This window comes from Siniperca chuatsi, linkage group LG12 (assembly GCF_020085105.1).
Source record: "Siniperca chuatsi isolate FFG_IHB_CAS linkage group LG12, ASM2008510v1, whole genome shotgun sequence".
NCBI classification, from domain to species: domain Eukaryota; kingdom Metazoa; phylum Chordata; class Actinopteri; order Centrarchiformes; family Sinipercidae; genus Siniperca; species Siniperca chuatsi.
The window spans coordinates 8,443,186-8,460,459 of record NC_058053.1 but is presented as its reverse complement, the minus strand read 5'-3'; the positions used below and the strand labels follow the sequence as shown (position 1 = coordinate 8,460,459).

At 38.8% G+C, this 17,274-nt stretch overlaps 1 protein-coding gene across 9 annotated transcripts in view; it reads right to left on the bottom strand.

The window, feature by feature from the left end:
- lrp1bb (low density lipoprotein receptor-related protein 1Bb) overlaps window positions 1-17,274 on the bottom strand; it is a 239,958-nt gene that overhangs the window by 170,308 nt on the left and 52,376 nt on the right. For 8 of the 9 annotated variants that reach the window (XM_044217323.1, XM_044217319.1, XM_044217320.1 and 5 more), the window contains exon 2: window positions 3,946-4,068. The exons of the other annotated variant lie outside the window; for it this stretch is intronic. In XM_044217323.1, the coding sequence (XP_044073258.1) occupies window positions 3,946-4,068 (123 nt within the window). The remainder of the gene's footprint in view (window positions 1-3,945; window positions 4,069-17,274) is intronic. 9 annotated transcript variants of the gene reach the window in all.

Genomic DNA, 17,274 nt, shown 5'->3' with positions numbered 1-17,274 from the left:
CTCCCTGAATAACTGTCGTCAGCTGTCCAGTCCTGTGAGGCCCACGGCTGAGCGGATAAACCGGTGCCTCCTTCTAGTCTCTGGGTATTGCAATCCAAGGCCGCCTTCCCTTCCCTCCTCCCCACAGACCCTGAAGATGCAGTGATTACATATCCCTGACTGAGCCAGAGCAGGGAGGAGTGGCACCAATGTATTACCTTGCCTTTTTCTTAAGATAATAAATTCCTCTGTATAATGCCCAAAATATTCACATGAAATCAAAATACTATTGGCTTTACACTATGAATTTCTTGTGCTTTTATTTTAATCCTCAATGGCTTTGTTCAGTGCATATCATCCTATATAAAGGATGTTTTTTCACAGGTTATTGCAGCCGTGGCTATCATTTAAGAAGGCAGAATGCATTCCATTCCCGTCTTCTGTTTGCAGGGCAAAGCTGATCTAATTCCCCTTTCTATCAATACATAATCCATGATAATGAGCTGTGCCAAATTCCTTAGATGAATATGCAAGATCTTCTTTCTCCAGGCATTGTAAATAAAATGGAGCCAACATTAATCAAAGTGATAATTAATTGCCTTCTGGAGATTATACAACATGGCCCACAGCAACCCATGTAGAGGTTATATTATATCTATTATATTTAAAATATGTTTCACAAAGGGAGACTGAAAGATCACAGGTGACAGAGAAACCAATCAGATAGGATATCAGAAATCTGCTGGGAACTGCCAATGGGGCCCCAGTATACCAATTTTACATACAGTAAAACTAAATATGACATTAATAGGACATTAAGATAACTTACTTTAAACTTATCTTAAATGTTTATACTATGCACCCAACTCTTCTTCATAGCTCTCTTTTGTTTTTCAGGTTGAAATACTAATCCACAACCGTCTTATTTACTATATTCTTTATATTCTTTTTTTGCTAGGAGTTTTGGCTACTCCAGCAATTTAGTATTATGTTTCCGTGAAGTTGGGGGACTTGTGAGAGACAGATTAAAAAAGAATGGTCAAAATTGATGCTGCAGAGGCCGAGATATCCTGAAGATTTGATCTTACATTTCCTGTAATGCAACTGGGTAGTGCCTTTCATTAGACCCTCATTGCCTCCTAAATACCCTCTTCCTTTAAAGCCTTTACCCCCAGTTTGTAACACAGGCATTCTAAACTAAGATTACCCTTATGACATCATCAGTGTGTGGAATAACTAGAGAAAAAAAGTAGGCATTTAACAAGAAAAGTACAAGATATTAAAGGTGGACTTATTGTATGTGCAGCCATGAGCAAAACCTAAAGCAACGCACTTTATCAACAAAGTATCCAAGGGAAAAGATGCAACAGTACTAGGCACAATATCTACATTTGCTTTTGCAGTCTTGAGGAAAGACTATCCATCCTTCCATTTCTTTTCTATATCTCCTGGCTCACAATGCCAGGGTCACAACGCTAGGGTCACAACGTTATGTTACCTTATCTCAGCATACCTCGAGGCTGGGAAACTCCCTCAACAATCCACAACTCTATTGCATTCATACATTAGAGATCATGCAAGCAGCTGTAAACACATTAACAGCTGGTGACTGTAATTATATAGTTTTGACATGAGCAGTGAGGCACCCATATTTTTCTGCAACAAGCATTGCCTACCACAAGTTGCCAACTTAATATATGACCTCTTGCACACTAGGGCATTAATAATTATGGTGCACTGTGGTCAATTTATGGACAGATGCCACTGCCAAAATTATAAAGTCCTAATTATACCCAATAACTCACACTGATGAGGAACCTGGAGTGAATGTTAATAATTTGGTATTGTTGCCTTTTTTTGGCTGTGATAGACTGTGTGACAGTGACAGTCTCATCATGATTCACAAAGGCTAATTCAGCTCATAATAACGTGAAATTACTGCTCTGTTTACCCATTAAAGGAAATCTATGTCCCAGAAGTGCGTAAATAATAATACCCATGAGCATGCATGCCACAACCTTTTCTGATGTGAAGGACAAATGAAGGTTTACATGACTGCGGTCGGCTACTTCACAGCATAGTATAGCACTTCTATTTGTTCACTGAATAATACAGCACTCCCAATAATACTCCATTTTTGACTTCTGTTTTATTCTGAAATAAATAGCTGTTTTTGTGCTGTCTTGCCTCTGGAATTAAGTAGTAGTCAAATAGTAGATGGTAGATAAAAAACACTTTTTGGATGCTTTTTTTCCCCGATGTTATAATATCTGGAAATGTTGACTCAAACTTATCCCAGAATATAAAAAAAAACAATTACATTTCAATTACATTCTGCAGCAACCTAATTCCATGTCTGTCATGCAAATGATGATTCATGTGATTGGTAAATTTTAAATATAATCAGTAAGTAATTTGTATTTTTTTCCCAAGATGACAGATATCAGATAGATTTTGAACAAGTATGGGATAAGAAATACATTTATCTATAGGTCATAGGTGATTGGCCTGTCACAGTTACAGCTGCTCAACTATAAAATAGTTTCCAATTGCTGGAGTTGGAGTGTTGGAGTTTATACAAGTTTGAAACCTGCAGTCAGCCTGGCATTATAGCATAGACATGGTGTCCATCTGGCACTGACAGTTAATTCTTCATCACAGTTTGATGTTCAGTTCAATGTACTGGACAGGAGGTACAGCCCATTTTGCTGCACTGAAAAAACAAATCATGTGCCACTGGTCGCAATAAGAGAATAAGTACCTCAATCATCAAGCACACACCCCATGATGTAAAAATAGATAAAAGAGCCATTAAAACAAAGTGCTTAATTGCAATTTTGCAATCATGCTGCTGTGTTGTTTAAAACAACGTGCAATTGTGATAAGGTGATATCAGCAGAAAGTTTGGATAAAAAAAACATCAGTGACTTGCTGACCTTGTAAATCATCATCAGATTCAGTCATTGGACTATCTTTAGGGTAACTCCATACTCAGAGAGATTATCATTGAATGTTTAAAATAAGAGTGCTCTGTCACTTACGAGATGATATAATACATAATATACTAGACACAGAGTTACACACCAGACAAACACAATACAGCAAAACACTGGGTTTACATATCCATGAGTTAAATGGTTTTCTACTACTGACAGTATCATACTATTTAAAAAAGTAATTGTTCCTACTGAAGAGAGGCTGGAGCCTATACCAGTATACATTTGGTGAGAGTGAGGTACGCCCCAGGCCGGTCCCCTTTTTATCAGAGGGCTAACACGTATATAAACAGGCAACAATTCACACTCATTTAGAGTTGCTAATGCATATATATTCTGCATGTCTTTGGAGGGGAGGAAACCTTAGCACTTGGAGGAAACCAACAAAGGCACAGAAGTCTTGTCGTCCTAAAGTGATATTTAGTGGAAAATCTTAATGTAAGATGGAATGATGGTAGTTAACAGCAGCTGTGGTCAGCCTAAATTTGTCAGTTACAGTGCACTACCATGCTGACCAAATAGGAAAATACAACTAATAAAATGTCCATACAAAACTTTTCAAACCATTCCTGCAGCACAATCCTCAACATCCTGCTGTTCAGTTGGATGCAAAGTATGTTTCAAACACAGTTTCATCGACGTATACTTAAACACACTGCTTTGTTTGTAGCCTGCTTCCAAGGCAGCTACAAACAAGATGTGAGAGAGCTTCATGTCTTCAAAATGACCACAGCAGCTGGTCTCTGTGACAGAGGAAACCACAGACTTCTAACACCTTTCAAGCCTACAGAGGCGGAAGTGTTTGATACTAAAAAGGATACCTTTTTGGTGGAACATCAAATTTTCTTAATGCGTGTCAACACGAGTCCTTATACCATAAAGGTGACACTCATTGACAATCGAGGCGCTGTGGCAGAATTACATTTGACAGTTTTGCATTAGTGAGTAATGGATGGAATGAGTGACTTACAAGTTTTGTCAGTTTCATCAGAGTCGTCCGGGCAGTCAGGCTCGCCGTCACAGAGCCAGGCCTCGGGGATGCAGGTTTCCTGGTCGTGACAGTGAAACTCCCCTATGTCACACGAGATGGCTTCTGGATGGCATGAAGAAGGGGTGGAGAAAGAGACAGAAAAGATGCAGCATGAGGTGATGAAAGTGAACAGGTGGATCATATGTTTCACCAGAAAATGTGTGCTGGATGTAAACTTGAACATGAGTGTGAGTAGAGAGGAAGTGGCTTCACTTGGACTTTCTTTAGAACCACATGCCATAAATGGATCTGGTGAAGAGGTATTGACGTGAGCAAAATTATCATTATTCCCACAAGATAAAGCCAGTGTTTTTCAAGAGGCTGCAGATCTATACTGTATGTACATTTTTAAAGGCTGACAATCAATAGAGCATATCTTTTCCAAACCACAATTCTTTGTCAGAAGGAGGCCATACATTTCTTTTCCACAAGATTAAAATGCTACCAAAAGACGCAGACATGAATGCTGACCAGGCATTGTGATTTTGACAGCTACTCTCTTCTAACAAAGACATGATGTCCTTTGTGCCTTGGCAAACTATTACAAAGCAGTTTGGCAAGTTGTTCTTATCTTTTTGCCTCCTTGGTGTAGTGCTTTCATTTGATGGTGGGACTGGGGGAGTTCAGTGAAAGCCCAGTCAACTAAAAAGTCATCATAGCCTTTCAATATAGCAAGCATCCATCAAAGTGTTGACATGTTTCCTGCCGGTAGCTGTCAGAGACTCAGCTCGATCATTCTGCAGAATGACACAAGCTTTTACTAAAGATTTGACACCACAATGTGACCTGCCACTATTTCGCCTCAGCGGTGAGTAAAAACAGTAATTTGTTTCTAAGCTTAACCCACAGACAATCAGACAGACTCTAAACCCTACCCCCCCTCCATCTTTTTCCCAGTGTGTTTCTAACCCATTAGTGGTGGGAGTGGAGCAAGTGGGAGATCAGGTCTGCAGCATTTGAACAGTGAGAGTGATAATTCAACGCACTGCTGCTCCCTTCCCCGGCACCCTCCAGCAAATTCACTACCAGGGGACAAATCTGAAAAGGTCAAACATCTCATCCATTCTACCTCTCCTATTCCCACTGATGCAATATATCTGAAATCTTACAATTTAAATCAAGGTCTCTTAAAATATTCAAAGCCTTTTTTCAGGTTTTAAAAGGGGGACATTCTTAAAATTGCACACCAAAGCCATCAAACCTTTAAAGAAAAAAAAATTAAATGCACGTCATGAGTGGGGAAAAGGGTATCTCAAGGTAGCCTATTGCATGAGGAATAGGTTCATGATTATTATTTGGCCTCCTAACAGTGGAACAGCACCAACATAAAATATGTATCTTGAAAAATATATATTTCTCAAAGCAATCCTAACGTCATAATAACACAGATTATTTTTGTGATACTTGGCTGCAGTCAAATATGCTTCTTTTCCATCAAGCAACACAATATTGTGATCTTCAGCAAAACATCCTGTCAAATTCAAGCAACTATCAAGCAACACAATATTGTGATCTTCAGCAAAACATGCTGTCAACTTCGATGCATACTGATTATCATTGCAATAAATATTAATACAGCACCTGCCTTTAATAATATAATGGAGTGTGCATGATTTGACATTTAAGTGGTAAAATACAGTTAGGGTCACACAATATTGTGACATTAATTACTACCCAGAACTTGTTATTTTACATCTGATATTATGTCAGAAACAAGTAGTCCAGTCTAAACACTGGCACTTTTTAAACACCTAACATCTCTAGCACATAACAAATCAACTATATATGAGCTGAATATGTCGACTGCATTATTTACAGTTCCCTTCAAAAAATAGCATGGCATCAAAAACCACATGCTGGGCTTGAGGTTGGCAGAGGCATGCTCAGTTTGCTGACGTCTGTAGAGGGATATCTCCTATTCCTTTAAAGCTGAATTGATTGCCATTAAAAAGCAGAGGGTTGGTGACAGAACGGCCATTTACTCAACTAGCGATGGAAGCCATGAAAGAAACTGCCCCTGGACTTGGAGCAGTCCGGTTACCTATTGATGTTCTACCTCCTTTCATGGCACTTCACCTTGAAAGCTAAGGGGCCAAATATGAGGCAACCAAATGACCTCTTATGTCAATTCATCTTTCACTTCTGCTTCTCCAAACAGCCTCTCCTTGACACAGATTGCACTGTCGCTACAGCTGTGGGGGGACAGTAGTGGGACAAACACACAACTGAGGGAAAGTAACTGCTCTGTTGTTCTTTTGTTCCTCTTCCGTATACTGCTGTATATGCATGAGATACATAAAGGTGCAGTATTACACAACATTATGTATTTTACAGATCATTCAATACAAACATCAAATGAGTGGCGATGGCAGGAATAGCAAATAGAAAAAAAAGGCAGCAGCTGCATTCAGTGAGTGGAAAAACCCCCCAAACTGGTTTCATTACCATAACAGTGGGAAGCACACAGTGGCACTCAGCCGGGCACATTATCATGAGCTTCATTCCTGACACCCAACAGCCACCACTGGCACAACATTGTGGTTCATTAAAGCCATTGAGCCTTTGAAATGTGCCAGATTTTCAGAAGAACAAAGAGTTATTTGAAGACAGGCAGACAGGGAAGACAGTTTGAAAATCTGGTGAAGGAAGACCAGCCAGCACTCCTTGCAGCTTATATTTTGATCAAGTTCTTTTTGCTTGAGATGAGGTATGAATTCTAGAGTGTTGACCCAATTACTAAACACATCCGGTATACTGCATCATGAGCACTTAGACAGCAACTACAAATCTCTTCATCCTGAATTTTGCAATATAGCATCCACTCTCCTATTTGCTCACTCCTATTAAACTCTGAATTACATGAGATTAGGTCTTTATTTAACTTTCTAAACAATATTATATTACAATGAGGTAAGCTACAAACCACTAAGGCATTACAATCCCCTGAATTGCATCAGACACACAATTCACAATATGGTATAGTGGATAAGTCGTAAGCCACAGGTCTATTCAAACAAAACCTGTGTTATAATAGCAGCGGTGCAGTACACAGCTTAAAGTGGTGAATTAAATGTCAGCCTTGTTGTACAGCTGAAAAAAGCAGATCTGAGAATATTCCTCAGTCAGGCCTATCTTACAGTTGCAGGTTGAGAAGGTGCTGCTTCTTGAAGGAGCTGCTTCTTGCAGCTCACCCAACTTGCTCAACTCTACATAAAAAGCTGTGAGGGAACTTGTCAAGGCAGTGATAGTCCATTAGACCTATGTTGCATTCAGGGTACTCAAAGTCACCCAATAACCATTTTGGGAGCAAAGAGAAATAGTGGCTGAATATATCTGCATAAACAAACATAATGTATATACTGACACACACAAAGATAATTTAACTCTTAAAAGGGGAAAAACAACCTAAACAAACAATTCTCTGAAAAAAACTGTAGCTGGTTGTATAAGTTGTAATGTATTTCAGCTGTGACAATGACATTTTATTTTGCCTTTATTTGGTAGTTGCCAGTGTAGAGACAGACAGAAAACATTGATAAAGAGGGAGGGAATGACATACAACAAAATCTCCTGTCAGAACTGAACCAAGGACATTGCGGTTATGTAGTATGCATTAGGTTATCGGGGCGCCCCAGCTACAATGAGGGTTGGTAGCAGGAAATGTTTACACTATTTGAGACAAAAATGGGAAATGCCTTGGTTTTGGAGTCAGAATCAAAGACTAAGGGTGTCCCTCTAGAGCTGTCATTTTGCACCAACCCACATAGTGAAATTTCAATTAATAGTTTGACATATTGGGAAATATGCTTATTCGCTCTCTTGGCAAGAGTTAGATGAGAAGATTGATACCACACTCACTATACAGTAAATAAGCTACAGCCAGCAGCCGGTTAACTTAGCTTAGCTTAGCACAAAGACTGGAAGCGGGGGGAAACAGCTATCCTGGCTAAACATCCTAAATGTAACAAAATCCACCTACTTCCTGGAGTCTCTGCTGGTTGCCTGGCAATCTCACAGTGACAACAAAACTCCAGGAAGCTAGTTACCTTTAGAGGTGCTGGTAGGCAGATATGAAGCATAGTGTTAGTTCAGGCAGAGCACTGAAGTTGCACTTGTATTGGCTAAGTGGCATCAGCTGTTTGCGATATGCTTCACAGTGACTGGCTCATTCCCAGCTGAGTGGCTAGGAACATCCACATCATATTCAGGCAGGTGTACAATGTGGACATTATAACCTTACATTTATCACTGTTACTCTGATCACGCTCATGCCAATGCCATTTGTGTCATGGTTTTGGTTCTTGAGTTTAGTCATTTCCTGTTTTATTTTGTAATACTCACCTCTCCTTTGTGTTTTGTGCTTTACTTACTTCCTTTGTGTCTTTCCCCTCCAGTTTTGATTGTCTGCCCCGCCCTGATCAGTTTCACCTGTGTCTTATCTCCCCTCACCTGAGTGTATATAGTCTGTGTGATTCCTTTGTTTTTGTCAGTTCGTCCCAGTTGCAATGTTGGATTTTGCTTTGTGCTGTTTGTTTTCTGGACCTATACCTGTACCTGCCTGCTTACCTGTCTACCTACCTAACTGCCTGCTAGCCTACCTGTATATTTGCCTGCATGCCTACCAGTCTGGCTGCCTGCCTACATGTACCTGTCTGTATGCTACATATCATTAAATCGTTGAAATCATTCTGTATGCCTTGGCTGTCTGCATTTGGGTCCTTTCTCTGTTCCCTGCTTGCCAAATTAACAGTTTGCTGCTGCAGCTAACCTGGCACAGTCACTGCTTCTTGTTTTGGATGACAACATTAATAGGTAGACTATCATACAAACACACAAACCATGTGTCTTCTGCTGCCTGCTCTCCAAAGGGATGTTTTGAATACTCCTGTATGGGCTGAGTTGGCCTTGGGCATATTTTCCCCTCGTAGTTTGAAGGGGTTGTTTTGGGGTTTTCTATTAACTCATGCATGCTTTTAAGCTGAGCCCTTGAATTGAGATACTGTTTTTATCTCGCTAAATGTTCACCTGAGGTGTAATGTCTCTACTTCTCAGATGAAATATGTTTTGTTAGCATTCAAGGGTAACTGCAACATTGTTGCTTGTCATATGCCATGTAAATTTAGTCTTGAATATTTCCCTTGAATCAAGTTACTGTTAGCATCCTGCCGCATGTTTATCTGAGGTATGAGGCAACATGCTGTTGCTTCACATAGATTGTGTAGATTCAAATCTACATCTACAAAATCTACAAATCTGTGTAACCATTTGCCTTAAAGGGTCAATTCCTTGACGCAAGTGTCTCTGACTGATTCATTAGTTTTTGCCAGGCTGGCTGTTTCCCCCTGTTCCTGGTCTTTGTGCTAAGCTAACCAACTGCTGGCTGTAGCTTCATATTTACTGTACATACATGAGAGTTATGTTAATTTTCTCATCTAACTTTCAAGGATATATGAATTGTGTAAAATAATTCAAACATACAGGTTAAAATATATATACTGTATACTGGGGCACAACAATGTAAATGCACTTGGAGAGTTTCTGCACACACACACACACACACACACACACACACAAACACACACTAGAAACCCAACTCCATCCACATACATGCACATAGATTACTGATTTTAAATCCTCACACTGTGAGAGCAGACTTAGCATCCTGGCCAGCTGCAGGTCATATGCATTATGGATGAGTATAGGGCTATGAGCCAAACTAAGCAGTTTATTAAGTATAACAACAGTATAATGCAGCCTCTCCCTTAATCTTCATATCTTTAATCTGCCAAAAGATGCAATGTAGTGTGATGCATCTCAATGATGCCTCACACCTGCATTATGAATCTTTATTACAAGCATATCTCTAGAAGTGACAGATGCCATGTGGTATTTAGACTTAAATGCCATCCACGTCAAGTCTGATCAGAATATGAAGACTAGAGAGAGTACCGTGACTCTGCTCACTGATGAACGATTTCAGAATGTCACAGCACTTCTGGACGCATGCCCACAGTTATGTGCATGTCAGTTCTGGAGCAACTCCAACTCTCTTCCTCGTGAATCCTAAATAATGATTTTTTTAAAGAAATTCTTGGAAATCACAGAGCCAACTCAAGATAGCAAGCTGTGTTAGAAAAACATGAGAGAGAGAAAATAATGATGTACTTAGAGAAGTAATTGTATTTACAGAATCAGAGGTATAACTGGCTTTGAGAAACGGCAGCTCATACCCGAGGCCCTCCCCCATGGCAATGCTGAACAACTCTGCATTCTAGCCATGAAATGGGTAGAGAAATCAATGCTGTAAGACTTTGTGGCCTTCATTAGATGCTGCCCTTCACCACAGAGAGAGGTCACTTTTATTTCTCTAAAACAGCAGCATGTCAACAAATTATTAAAAGGGAGCACCATATGAAACATTTCAGAAGACATTGGTGGAAGGGCCTCCTGCTCATTGGCATAAATCCCTGCACCAGTAAACAATGAATGATTCATAAGACTGATCTTAAGCTGTATGCTATTTACTGCCCTTTTACTCCACATGCAAGGATACTGAAAGTCTTCTAGTGTGTTCTTGAACCAAGCTCATTCACACCTGATCTGATTAAGATGTCAGGTTAATGTGTAGCTCTTAATTGGATCAGATGTGTTAGAACAAGTTGGCAGCAAAAACATGCAGGACAAGTCGATCTTGAGGACTGGGCTAATAAACAGTGGTATTGAGCATATTTAAGAAATAATTATGAGGTGAATTATCATGTTGGTGGCGCCAAAAGGACAGTGAGAAGTAATCTAATGAAATTAGAGTAAAGGATCATTTTAGTTATTTTCACCCTGGCCTTTATTTTCTTAGGATTTGCCATTATGATGGTCCAACATTTTAATACTTCACTTGTGCAGCTCCAACTCAAGTGCAGTTGCTTAATGAACACATACATGGGCAATTCCCAAATGTGATCAAAGTACATCTTATCAACACAAACATTCACACTGCAGTTACACGTTTAAATTGCAACATTTCCGTTAAGACTGTCATTTCAATGCTTTCACATTTCTCAAAACCACCTTGTCTACCCTGCTACCTGCTATTCCCCCCTGCTCTTCTGAAGAATAGCATGTAACTACCTGTGAGTGACAGTATTTTACTTGGTTTGCTTATTGGTACAGTATGGCTACATCCTGACTCAAATGGATCTATAAATTTAAAATCAACCGTAAACAAACCATAGAAGATATGTCTCTTTTTACAAGTACAGTTCACTGCACTAGCAGGAACCTATAAATAGGACTGATTTTTAGTATCTCTGACTCCCAATTTCAGAGGATTTTGTGTTATGTTTACTACTTGTGTTGACACACTTCTGTAATTTGTGATGCCAGTCAAGATATCAGAGCCTTAAAAAATCCACATATTTGTCTCTAAATACAACTAGTTGATTGACATTTATTCCTTAGCAGCTTCTTTATTTGGCACAGCTGCCATGTTTGACACATCTGCATCAGCTATACTCCACATGAAACCAAGTTTCTATATAGATTGTATCTGATTTTGCACAGGTGTGGGGACCAAATTATAAATTCAACTCCAGGTGATCATACTTACAAATAACCATTTGTATTTATAATTAGCCCCAAATATTTCAATAAGGAAATTGCATAGACACCAAATATGAATAAGTCTCAAAGAGTACCAGACAAACATGTATCCATCTTACTCTAAAGGTATAAATCTGCTCAAGAAAATAAGTTTGCAATTCCAGAGGACTTTGGAATAAGGCAAAAAAGGGTCAAGACATATGTAATCAAAACTACTCAATGGAAAGCAGTCATCAACTAAACAGATAAAAACAGACCAAGTAAAGTAAGCTTTAACCTTACAAAAAAAAGAAAAAAAGATTTAAACCTTACAAAATATGTCTGATGTTTTGTCGACACCTTTATTTATCCCATGAATGTACACAGTAGCAATGTAGTTTTCTAGCTCCAATGCAGGGTATATGTGATGTAGATCATATAATGCTAAAACCGTTGATGGTGTGCTAATTTGATTTTGGGAGAGCTCAGTGAGTAGGGCGGCATTTATTTTAGTTGTTTTTGACTCAGCAATGTTACCCAGAAAATGCAGGAAACCTGCTTCTTGGGGCAACAGTGTTCACACACCACCACAAATGAATTTGGACTAACAGGATAAACCTCTGGCATCTCAATTTGTGCAAATAAAATGCATTATATTTGGGGCTGATAAGACCATTGAAGTGAATTGTAATGTACACTCCTGTAAGAAATCATTCAACACCTTTTTAAGGGCTATGAAATGTTCAGTGGTTTGAATGTAGCCTATATATGTGAATTTAATTTGCATGAGAATGTGTCATTATACTGCCAATAATAGAAAAGTACATCCCCCAGCCTCCCCTTGCCCCCTTTCCATGCTCCATCCAAGGTCACCTAATCACAGAGTTCCTTCAAAGACCTCTATCTTAACCAGCAGCAGTCTGAGGGATTTATGCCCCACTCCATGTCATGATTACCAATCAGGTGGAGTAATAGCTGCTTAAGCAGACAGGGTTTTTGTCATTACTGAGGGGTGAAGTGCCAGTCAAGGTTTCCATTGAGTTTGTCCAATGCAGGCTGATACTCTGTGGGGCATGTTAGTGCCTTGGGTGTAGCCTCCAGATTAAACTGCATTATCTGAGTAGAGGGAGAGGTGTTATGGTGAGGGATCACATCCTCCTTGGCCCCAACTGTACCACTACAGACACCAAGTGAGCTATCCATTACCTAACAACTCCATATCTACCTTGAAACCTCAAGATGGATTAGCCTCATTAAAACTGTACAAATAAGTTTAAATGTAAATTTTCTCTCAAAGACAGAACGTTGCAACACTACCTTACCTAGTTCTATTATGACATTACAAAAGCTAACAGAATGAACATCTACTTGAAATTAAACTACCTGAACAAAGATCATTTTCATGACACTGAAAAATAACATCATGGCACTTAGAGGAATGTATTTTAATGGGTTCTGTAATATCAAAGTCTAATTGGGGAAATTAAATAAGGAATGGGTAGTACATCTCCACCACACAGAGTAAGTATACTCTCCCACATAAGACTACTGGTAAAAAAAAACAAAAAAAAAAAAAACACACACATTAAGACACCAGCACAAAACAAAAAAAGATTGTTAGATTCATGTTATCCCCTAATCACCCACTGGAGTTGATCTTAATCAAGTATAAATACTGAATATCATGCTGCAGGCCTACTCGTTTACATCTTCATGAAGCTCTTTACAAGAAGTAATAAAGGAGCAAAAACATAAGAGATAAATGGCTGAATGAGACTGACAGAAGGATTTTCTTTAAGATGGATTTGCCATCCTGTACATTTTGCTATTTGCTAACGCTACTTCAACAGGAAAGAAACCTTTGGCCTTTTTCATTTTTAATTGCAAAACACTATTTTAACACTATTGACTGTATAATGATATTTTGTCACAATTTCCAATATCTTTTAGCTATCTATGAATATAAAACAAAATGTATTCAATGGAGATTAACTAGCCAAAATGCAATGTTTAATAAAAGGCCAGAATCAGCAAAGAGCACATTGGTTTAACTGTCTACATGGTATAAATGGTATACAATAAACCACTTCACATTGCTAATGTGACTGTGGCAGGATTCAGCTGCCGTGGGTCTCTTGGAAGAAGACAGACACCACGCACAGCTCTCAGGTAACATCTTTTTGTCCTGTTCACTCACACACACACACAATGTTCACCGCAATGAGCCTATGCTTGAAGGTAGGCCGGCTCGCTCGTGATGATCTCGCCTTAAGATCTGCTCAATCCCAAGGCGCTCTTGTGAGCTGTCGTTACATCACTGCCTAATTGTTTTGGGGGTGTGTGAGAGGCCTCAAGTCCAGCAGGCTACTGCTTATAAAGGGGAAATCATAATTAGTCCAACGAGACACAGCTGCGACAATCTCTCTCTGGCACTGCTCACCTGAGAAACTCCCCCACCTCTCCCTCTCTGCAGCTGACTCTTAACCACGCCCACCTCCACAGTGACATTTCTGTCTCATTGCCTGCCACCGGACCATAGAAGCATGTGATCAAGATGGACTTGCCCTTTATTTAAGTTTTTCCGCTTTACTCCTCAGTGAATTCTGCAAAATTGCACAGCTGGGAGTCAGCTTACACAAATCTGATTAGCTTCGTTCCATTGGAAATGGAGAAGCATGTCTCTTCCAATGTGCCTCACAACACAAACCAGCCTTATTAGCCATGTTAGCAGTGTGACTGTTTAAACTGTGAGATGAACCAAGCACTGGAGAAAATGCCGTTCATGTCATGTCTGTATGGTCTGTGCCATTCTGTACTGTCTACCCTTACACTTGGATGAATGTGGGAATGTATATTCCACTGGTCTCATTAAAGGCCTTATAATTCTCTGATCACGATCATTGTTTTACTCAGGAAGCTTTAAAGTGGCTAATTCAGATATAACCAAGAACCAGTATTTATTGCAGGTGTTTACATAATACTGCTGCTGCATTATCAGCACTAGGAACTGATTTGAAAAATTACATCCAGCTCTCTTTTTAGTTCTAATGGGTGACAAAAAAGCTTCAGTGAAGGTGTTTGAGAAAACATTTGCTGTAGATCAGAGTATGTTAATTTAGTCTGACTGTATAACATTCACAAAGCAAGTACAGTAACTGCATTGCAAATAGGGAATACATTTTAGATTTCAGGCAATTATTAAGTATCTTCTTCTAATGTAACCCAAAATAAACAAAAGAAAAATCTTCTTCTCATCTACAAATCTATCTGCAGTGATCACACTGTAGAGCCAAGAAGTAAAATATTCCATTGTAACTCATATGCTGGTTTAATATTTCTAATACTCCCACGTAATGGAAAGCATGTTGCAGATGACAGCAATACGACCTATACATGTAGGTGAGACTAACATAAATTCAGACTGTATATAGTTCAGGAAGTATTAAATACCTGAAATACCTGAGGGTGTGAAGAAGCACTCCATATCAGAGATTTATTTATTGGACTGCTGTTTAGACATTTTGAAATCTCAGCTGCCACTGAGGTTTCAAAGGTGTGACTGGTATTGATCAACAACATACATCAGTGTGGGTTTGCTGATGTATGTGGTTATTTTGTGCAGCGATGTCCATGTAGTGAAATAGTGAAATATTAGCTGTTCCTCTGATGAACTATTTCTGCAGATTGACACAACACATAATTCCATTATAACCTTTTTTTTTGTTTTTGTTATTGCCCAAAAGTGTGGCTTTCGTGGCTCTTTTGTAGTTCTATTGGACAATTTTTCACTCACCAAAGTAATTGCATTGTTAAAAATAGGTCCAATGAGGTAACAAGCATAAGCAGTCAGACAATCAAGTTGTAAATAAACCCCAAGGTTAGTCAAATTTATTTGGAAGAAAAATGAAGGCAGAATGTAAAATTACAACCCAAACTGTTTGTTAAACATCCATCGCAGTTCTGGTTCAACTTTGACCTCCTTTACTTGGTTGCACACACTTGTGGTTTTCATGCACAGTGAGGAATTCTTAGCTGCATTACAAGTTTATATTTTAATAAAGTGGTAGCTAAACTGGGTAAAATGGCGGTTCTTTTACAACCTGTATAATCATTCCCCTGTTGGCCCTTTTCTTTAGCATTGTTTAGATTAGATCTCAGCAATGAGCAGTGACTACAATACTATCATAACTGCTAGAACTGATGGCCAGTGAAAATGAAACCCAAGTAAGTTTAGTAGAAATAAAGTGTAGTTTTCCATTAACAGTGACAAAAAAGGTGTGGACAAAACCAAAAAATACAATTTCACTAAGATGAAACTTCTATAAAGCAAAAATTGGAGTTCCAAATAGGAAGACTTTCTTTGCTTGTGTCTCTTTTCTTTATATTTCTTGCTCCCACGTGCTAATTGTGGATGATTACTGTTCATGTTCACTGTAATGTCCTACAAGTTAGAAATTGATATAGTGATGGTGTTTAAGCCATTTTACCTTTACATGTAAATTATGTATTAACATGGCAGAGCGTATATGTATGTGGCAGTACTGTGCGCCACAGGCCCCAAAGCTAATGAAAGTAAGGAAATGATAAGGAACACATATTACTTGTTAAACAAAGCTGAGAACAGAGTGCTTTCCACATCTCGGCCTGAAGCAAAGACTAATCTGGCTCCATTAATACTTCCGAAAAGAGAAAATATCTAAATTCCTCTCCAGAGCTGTGGGACAGGAAGAACAGCCTTTTTGCCCCGCAGATATATAATGTGATTTGTATTATAGGCTTATATGGCAGCCCTTGTAGAATCCTGAATGAACTAAGAATGTAAAAGCAAATCCAGGCATTTGTGGTTTTGATCATGACCTATTCCCACTCATTAGCTTTTTTCAGTCTTTTTACAAACCTACCATGGGAATTCTGAACACAATGGAAAATGTATTCAACTACATTTTAATGTGAAACTATTGTTGTCAAGATTTACTGCCCATAATTTTTGCAATATTCAGGTTACGCAAGCATTTCCAAAGGGACTTTAAATCTTAAATGCAATCTGAAGCAAATACTAAGATGGACAAAGGACCTTTAACTTTGCATAAAGGTCACATTTTAAAATGGAAATATTTTTTCCATGAGTGACTGAATATCACAGCTTTGGGGATTTTGTGTCAGCCTACTGAATGCAAATTTGATAGAGCCTTTAATTCTGTAACGTGGTGCTTTAGTGAAATAACAGAGAGATGGAATGCAAGGGATGGCTGGTGGCCCTATTTTCACTGTTTTCATTGATTGCTAAAAAAAACAGGATTTGGTATACTGTTATACAGTAACTGGTATAATTTTTATATTTGTATTATATACTATATATTTGTATTGTATATAAAAATAAAAGTGAAAATTAATAAAGGTATCCACAAGCAAATGCAGACAGACTACTGATTATTTCAGCGTCACTTTAATGCAGCTGTGTCTGACTTCCCAAGCTCATTTCAGAATGAGCCATCAGAAAAAGCTTACTCGCATATTATCAGACCTGCACATCTTTTTCTTCTTGAGCAGCTCAGGGAGACAGGAATTAAAGGATTAAAGTATTTAATAAATAAACAGTTAAAACCTCACAGCAAACACCAATAAAGCATCAGTCTAATTCTCTGAATGCAACTAAAATGAAAGAGATTGTCCGTATTGAACAGGGCTATAGGC